Raw genomic sequence first — 7,900 nt, forward strand, 5'->3', positions numbered from 1 at the left:
CATCGAAAGAGAATCGCGCAATAGGATGGTAAAAATCCTTACTGGAGAGCAACTTATCGCCCAAGCAAGGACCATCCAAATCACAACAGCTACAGTTGAAAGATTATCTACAGACTTAACTGCAATTTCCTGACCCTTCTCGTTTTTCCTTCCAAGATACCCATTTTGGCACAGTTCCAATAGACAACATCACCGGTTTTGGATTGATTATATCTGTTCATGTCTATACTATTCTTTGTCCATCCTTCTTCTATTTTCACCTACTAAAATAATAAGCCCGCGTCGTCCCCGGTGCCCTGGCGATGATTTTCTCTAGGATCGGCCGTTCGTTGTCGAGATCTTCCCGCTCGAGGGTTCGTCGTCGTGCCTCGATTTCTTCCCCTCTTTTCTTCTTCGTTCTTCCCGAGTCGATTCGTTTATTCCTTTTTTCGAATGTATAGATTTTGTCTTCGCGTATCGATTGGTTTCGTTGTCCTCCGGTTGTAGAATGCGTTGTGCCGCGGCGGTGTACGATCGGGTCCGTTGAATGGCGCGTCATTGGGAACGCCGCGCCTGGACGGTGCGCTGGGCGGATTGGATGGGAAGTTAGGGTTTTTCGGGGAATACTTAGCTTCTGCCGGGGCTATCAAGGGGTTCTCTGCTAAATCTTATTTATCCGATCTAAATCGCGTCCTTGCTAATCCCAGAGTCCACCGGTTTTTCTCCAGCGAAGCCCCGAAAAAGAAGAGTAAGTGCATTCTACAGTCGAGAAGTTATTGGTGTTTGCAAGTGTTGTCTTTGAGAGCCTTTTGGCTTTTGAACTCCGCGAAAATTAGCTAAATAAGGGAGTGGGTTTTATTTCACAGATTATGAGAACTACTATCCGAAGGGAAGGAAGGAAGTTCCAAAAGGAAATGAACAAAAATCAGAGTCCAAAGGTAGATTTGTTTTTTCTCCATGGTACTAATTTCTATGTGTGCATTGAAATCTTTGTTTTGGTCCGCCTTTTTGTCTTATACCCTTTCCATTGAATTGATATGTCGAGTGGTTTCATTCTGATAATCAGTTATATAGAATTTTACATTTGAGGTGACCATTCACTGTCGATCTTTGCTGCATCATTTGTTGTTTGATGAACAACATTAACCATCGGCTTATGTCCCAAAAGGGATCATTTCAAGACATCCTAGCCCTCGAAGAGTCATGGCACACAGCAGGTACAAATCTTCCTTGGCTGATATTGGTTTTTAAGTGTGTCAATCGGGCACACATAGTTCCGCTCTGATCCACTGGTCGACAAATGCGAAATCAATGCATTCTTTGACATGTGTGGAAGCTGAGGAATTTGTTCTACCGTTGGCTTGTAACCAGGGTGACGAAGAGCTATAAATCTTCCTCGAAAAAGAAGGTTTGATCCTATGTGGTCATGCTGGATTGTTTACGTATAAGCCACATTCTGTAGTTTCAAGTTGGTCTTTCTGTCTGGTGCAACATCGGATTTGTTTCTTTATATCCTATACATATGTCTTGTGTGAAGTTTTTGTCTCACTTGGGAGGGTGTTGATGTGAAAGTTTAGGGGATTAGTTCTAGCTTCTCAGGACTTAACAAACTGTCTAATGAGCGTGCTAAAGACATAATGTTGGTGGCTGCTCGTCTTCTAGGAGTTGTTCTCCTAGACCATTATTTTAGTTGGACAATTCCCTTCCTGCTTGTACCCTTAAACACTGTTATTGGAAAGTACCTATATCATGGGTAGAGACTTGAGGCCCTTTTGGCTAAATTGGTTGACATTGAGGAGTCGTTCGAAGATGGACCTGAAGAATGGTAACTTCTTGTTGTAATCTGTAAATGATCCGTGGATGGATGTATTTCACAATAGTATTCTACGGAGTAGCTAGGAGACATGGGAAGACTGTATTATTGAATGAACAGAAGTAATTGCAGTAGGATGAAATTTGGTTGAGTGAAGAAATGAGTTCGTTTATGTAGGCAATTTTTGAACCAGATTGTTCCTTCTTATCTGTAATAGGAATTGCATGTTTGTTGTTTGCCCTTCAGTTGGTTTTCCTTACAATGCTAACATACACTCAAGTTTAGGTGCAAAGATGGATATATGGATTGCAAAGTGAATTACATGCACACTTTCACGCACTGCGTTGTAGTTCTTTCCAGCTTTCCACTCAAATAAATCTATGTAAGGCAGTTCCCTTAAATTTTTTACCCAATTTTCAGGGGATTCGAACACAGACGATAATCAGGAAACTTTCATGAAGCAGTTCCAGAATTTGATCACGCCCTTGGTCGTGATTGGACTGTTCCTTTCCTCCTTTTCTTTTGGTCCTCGTGAACAACAGCAGGTAGATCTGCTAATGAGCTGGCTGATTTATTTTTATTTATATTTCTTTTTTGCCATAATGAGCATGCTTAGGTTCTTCTTCGTCTTTTTTTTTCCATGTTCATATTATGCTGGTTGGACTGTGATCTTTTTCTGATTGGGGCCACGTATGCAATCTCCTCATTACAGCAGTGCAATAACGATTGAGTCATCTACAGACCAGAGATTTAGTCTGTTTTCTTATTCTCGTGTTTGTTAAAAATCTAAATTGCAGATTAGCTTTCAAGAGTTCAAAAACAAGCTTCTGGAACCAGGCTTGGTGGACCATATAGTTATTTCTAACAAATCTGTAGCAAAAGTGTTTGTAAGAAATTCACCATCAAGTCAAACAATTGATGAGGTCAGCGATGGACCCAAGAGCAGCAATGGCAATGTTGCGAGAGGGCATGGAGGTCAGTATAAGTACTACTTCAATATCGGAAGTGTTGAATCTTTTGAAGAGAAATTGGAGGAAGCCCAAGAAGCATTAGGTGTGGACCCCCACGATTATGTTCCTGTCACTTATGTCTCTGAGATGCTCTGGTACCAAGAGATATTGAGATTTGCACCGACTCTCCTGCTTTTGGGATCCCTCTTGTACATGGGGCGGAGAATGCAAGGTGGCCTCGGTGTTGGTGGCGGTAGTGGGAGGGGTGCTCGGGGTATATTTAACATCGGAAAGGCTCATGTTACTAAAGTGGATAAAAATGCCAAGAACAAGGTCAGTTTTAAATGAAATAGTCACCTTGCTTTCATGCTGTAGCCTTTTCCTCTTTCTCCATTTTGTTGTGGAGGGTTAAAGATGTTTAAACCAGAAAATTTGCATTCTGTTTCAATTCTGACTAGGTATTCTTTAAAGACGTCGCCGGCTGTGATGAAGCTAAGCAAGAAATTATGGAGTTTGTACATTTTCTCAATAATCCGAAGAAATATGAAGAATTGGGAGCAAAGATTCCGAAAGGCGCCCTTCTTGTTGGTCCCCCAGGTACAGGGAAGACTCTTTTAGCGAAAGCAACTGCTGGAGAGTCTGGCGTGCCGTTCCTATCTATATCAGGTTCCGATTTTATGGAGATGTTTGTTGGTGTTGGGCCTTCGAGAGTGAGAAACTTATTTCAAGAAGCAAGACAGTGTGCTCCTAGCATAATATTTATTGATGAAATTGATGCAATTGGTCGAGCGAGAGGACGTGGAGGTTTTTCAGGTGGCAATGATGAGCGTGAGAGCACACTCAACCAGTTGCTCGTAGAAATGGACGGCTTTGGTACCACCTCAGGGGTAGTTGTGCTTGCTGGCACTAATAGGCCTGACATCTTGGACAAAGCCTTGTTGAGGCCTGGTCGATTCGATAGGCAAATCTCCATTGATAAACCTGATATCAAAGGCCGTGAACAAATATTCCAGATATACCTGAAAAAGATTAAGCTTGATCATGAACCTTTGTATTATTCACAAAGGCTTGCAGCCCTTACACCTGGATTTGCTGGAGCGGACATAGCTAATGTTGGTAATGAAGCTGCTCTCATTGCTGCCAGGAACGAGTCAACTGTGGTCACCATGGAACATTTTGAGGCAGCTATAGATAGGATTATAGGTGGTTTGGAGAAGAAGAACAGGGTAACGTAGCTTCTCTCTCTTCCACTCCATCATGCTGGTTCTTGGTCTCTTCTTATTTTTTCTATTTCAGCAACACTGTTCTCTTGCACACATGTCTTTTGTTTCTAGGATCCTCTCTCACAACGACCCAACTAAGAATTCCATATTGTCTTTGGCTGGCTTGCTATGCTGACTGCTTATTGAATGGAAACCATCATAGCTTTTTTTCACTGATGATTGAGATGGGTGTGTTAATAGGTTGTTCTAACTGATGCTTTTTGGTCTTAGCATTTTCGTATTCTTTTTACTCATCTTCTCACGTGGTCATTGGTTGAAAATAAAGCTAGAAAATTATTTTGATAAGCGTCACCAAACAACGAGCTTGTGCTTCAGTTATTGATGCTTGTCTTTACACACGATTTTTATGCTGTTCACAACCTTGCCATTTAGTATCACAAACAGTGAGAACGTCTTTCTCTTGGCAAATTCTTTGATCCTTGATCTTATGGGTTTAGTTGCTTTTGGCACGGATTGATGTGAATATGATTTCAAATATTGACTTTGTGATTTGGACATGTATAAAAGTAGATAAATCAATCTAAACTTTGGTTTTGGAGCAGGTAATAAGCAAACTAGAGCGTCGCACAGTTGCATATCATGAGTCAGGTCATGCTGTGGCTGGTTGGTTCTTGGAGCATACGGAGCCTTTACTGAAAGTGACAATAGTCCCTCGCGGCACTGCTGCTCTAGGATTTGCCCAATATGTGCCTAATGAGAATCTTCTCATGACCAAGGAACAGCTTTTCGACATGACATGTATGACCCTTGGCGGACGAGCAGCTGAACAGGTGATTTATGGGACTTCATATTTGTCCTTCACTTTATGGATAGCAGAAATGCATTGAATTTTTTTCTTTCCATCTTTGCCCGTTGAATTGACGAAGATCAACGAGGCAAATATGTTCTTGTAAGGTTCTAATCTTTAAACCTCAATGCTGTTGAGTTGAATATTCATGTAATTTGCAGGTTTTGTTGGGTAAAATATCAACGGGAGCTCAAAATGACTTGGAGAAGGTGACGAAAATGACCTATGCCCAGGTAGCAATATATGGCTTCAGCGACAAGGTGGGACTCCTGTCCTTTCCTCAGAGAGAAGATGGATCTGAGATGACCAAGCCCTACAGCAGCAAGACTGCAGCACTTATTGATGGCGAGGTGCGTGAGTGGGTAAACAAGGCATATGAGTGTACATTGGAGCTAATAACGGAGCACAAAGAGCATGTTGCTCAGATTGCTGAGCTGTTGCTCGAAAAGGAAGTTCTTCATCAGGAAGATTTGCTTCGTGTTTTAGGCGAGCGACCATTTAAATCGAGTGAAATGACCAACTATGACAGATATAAGCTAGGGTTTGAAGAGGAAGAGAAGAGTACAGAGACTCCAGAGACTGGTGCAGTGGAGGATGACGAATCGCCTCGTCCTTTGGATCCACAGGTAGTCCCAACTTAGTTCTAAGGAATTCTAGCTGAGACTATTTTTGTAAATGATTTGGATCGTTTCCCCGAAGTCTTTGCTGGAGCAAAAAGAGAAAACAAAGCTGTACATTGCATTACAGTGTTCTATATTAATCTTCTGAAATAATTCTGAAAGAAATCTGAGATTGCATTTCCATATTGTTGCGGTATTGAATTCTTTCATCGTCTTTACATGCCACCAAGCGCATTATCATCTCACGTGGAATTCAGTTCTACGAATCAAGTCCACGTGACATGGAAAGAGGAGGCAAATATGAGTTATCTTCATGAAATGTGGGTACTTCATGATGGTTTCAGGGAAAGGCGAGATCTCGCACGTGTAATTACCAATTCATTCTTTTTGATAACAGATGCTGATGGCGTCCCCTTCTTCATTTGGTCGTGACGATCCTTGATGTGGTTGTTCAGGTTGCATGATGTGGCCTTCTCTGACATTTTTGCTCAGGCGGGAGAAGGGAAAGGGACATTGTCCCACACGCTGTAGCGCACCCTATTTTCATCTTCTGCTTCAACAAAAGCTTTCTGAGAAACTTGAGATTGCATTTAGTCAGTGTGTCCCTGGCCGATGTCCCACCCATAAAAATTGACTAAGAAGGAAAGCGATAAAATGATCCTTCAACCTCTCCACCTTTCCATGAAAGGGCACGAAGAAAGAGTCCAACACAGGCGTGGTATACGTCATGGCGGACGCCTAATCACGGCGGCGAAAGAAAAATCTAATGTAATTGCACTTTTGTACTCTGTTATCGAAAGGAAGCACAAGAGTATGTCATCGCACGTTGCGAAGCCAATGCTAATTGCTTAAGCAGGAGAAAATTGCCGGCGCACGCTCAAGTACGTGCAATGGATTTCGCTTATCGTCCGAACCAAGTATTTATTCACAAACTTAAAAAATAAATAAATAAAAAATTCAGAAGCAAGCAAAGCCGGCAGTCTCTCTTCGGTCAGGCCCTGAGAGTCAAAAACCAAATATCAGATATACAATGACACTGAAGGAAGAAACCTATTTTGATTCGCATATTCAGATTGAAGGTTATCCGCATCCCACTGGTCGAACTATATTAAACTCGTTCCTCCATTACCCACCTAAATATCCCTCGCTCATGGAATAAATATCTCGCGTTCGTAATGACTTGCGTATGTGAAGATGTAGGTGGCATGCAGATTGTCAACTAATCTTTCCCTTCGTGTGATAATACAACTCAGTATCGAATAAGGGTATTTGGTGAGTATCCCCGTGAGGAAATGCTTTTCAATCATATTTGAAAATGCCTAAAAAATCTTTCTAATCCTTTTGTTGTGTGGTTTGCTTGATATATTTTATAAAGGTAATTGTTAATAGGATTAATTACTAGGAAAGATCCCGAATTAAAAAACCTCAAGCTGGTATATCTATGTCAAATTTTATTGAAATTAATTTTTTGACCTCAAGAAACTTTAAACCAACAATCACCCCATGTGTTGGCGGTGTTGGCTTCGGGCTCCTTCCCCTAACACAAGGGATAGTGTTCGAATCCCAGCATCATCGCTAGTGGTTTTAAGCACGGTCGTGGTGGTGGGTCCTACGCTAACACCGTTCCGGGTTTATCTCGCTGGCTTTCGGCTGTACGGGGGTTTCCAGGTTACCAAAAAAAAAAAAACCAACACATTTATGATAAATTTACTTTTCGTTAGTTTGGTTGCAAGATCAAACAATCCAATAATAAAATAGATAAAATAAGAAAATAGATTGGACGATAGATTTACGTAGTCTATAAGGAGAACAACATCAAATTCCACTATAATTCAAGTGATAACATAGATTATAACTACATTTGAATCACTTAAAGACTCTTGGTGATTCCTAAGCTTCAATGACATTAAATAACACATGTAGTGTTTTACCCCATAATCAAATTCTTATCATAAGAATTTAATTAGCTATAAACACTTGTATTCGGATGATGCCCAGGATATAATTATCACGAATTTCCCTCTATCAAGGCACGGGTAACACTGACGCACATCAACAATAGTCGCTTTAGGAGCCCACGATAGAATATATTTATAGATGCCCAAGGGTTGACCGAGTCAAAATCCAACTCAAAGTCCAGGGTTGACTTTTCAAATTTAACCATTATCTCCGGCGCTGGACTTCCCTTTTTGAAGTTGTGAAGTTCATGAAAAATGACCACCAAGAAGGAAATTCCATTGCCAAAAAATATTCACAATTTGGTCCAATTCCAAATACATATTGGTCTTTTCAACTTCGGTGGCTAAAAACTACAACACATACTCAAAAATCAAATTTCCAAGACTTGATATCTCATTAATTTTATTTCCAAACTTCAAATTTTTCACTTTAAACTTGAATTCGAGATATATTTTAACAATCTTCACTTTGGCTCGATGTTTAAACCAAGTTACAATCATTTCACTAAA

General features: G+C 40.8%; 1 protein-coding gene across 3 annotated transcripts; it reads left to right on the forward strand.

Annotated features, from left to right (window-relative positions):
- Positions 1 to 220: 220 nt before the first annotated feature.
- On the forward strand, positions 221 to 5,597 carry LOC104432708 (ATP-dependent zinc metalloprotease FTSH 10, mitochondrial). 3 transcript variants are annotated; one of them, XM_039307412.1, is made up of 9 exons: positions 682 to 727; positions 846 to 917; positions 1,148 to 1,196; positions 1,351 to 1,387; positions 2,213 to 2,337; positions 2,590 to 3,075; positions 3,201 to 3,968; positions 4,568 to 4,795; positions 4,974 to 5,597. In XM_039307412.1, the coding sequence occupies exons 5-9, from the start codon at positions 2,248 to 2,250 to the stop codon at positions 5,451 to 5,453; spliced, it is 2,052 nt and encodes a 683-aa protein (XP_039163346.1). In that variant the 5' UTR covers positions 682 to 727; positions 846 to 917; positions 1,148 to 1,196; positions 1,351 to 1,387; positions 2,213 to 2,247; the 3' UTR covers positions 5,454 to 5,597. The 3 variants fall into 3 exon arrangements, with proteins under 3 accessions (XP_010043511.2, XP_039163345.1, XP_039163346.1); XM_010045209.3 differs by lacking the exons at positions 1,148 to 1,196; positions 1,351 to 1,387 and adding an exon at positions 221 to 353 and having other exon boundaries at positions 487 to 727; XM_039307411.1 differs by having other exon boundaries at positions 650 to 727; positions 846 to 1,196.
- The last annotated feature ends 2,303 nt before the right edge of the window (positions 5,598 to 7,900 follow it).

The sequence above is a fragment of the Eucalyptus grandis genome, chromosome 2 (assembly GCF_016545825.1).
Source record: "Eucalyptus grandis isolate ANBG69807.140 chromosome 2, ASM1654582v1, whole genome shotgun sequence".
Lineage (NCBI taxonomy): Eukaryota > Viridiplantae > Streptophyta > Magnoliopsida > Myrtales > Myrtaceae > Eucalyptus > Eucalyptus grandis.

Excerpts from the sequence above, each read along its gene's own strand:
- LOC104432708 (XM_010045209.3), top strand. The coding sequence starts at position 303 with ATGATTTTCTCTAGGATCGGCCGTTCGTTGTCGAGATCTTCCCGCTCG. Across the intron at positions 918-2,212 it reads ACAAAAATCAGAGTCCAAAG|GGGATTCGAACACAGACGAT; the intron begins GTAGATTTGTTT and ends CCCAATTTTCAG. Across the intron at positions 4,796-4,973 it reads GCGGACGAGCAGCTGAACAG|GTTTTGTTGGGTAAAATATC; the intron begins GTGATTTATGGG and ends TGTAATTTGCAG.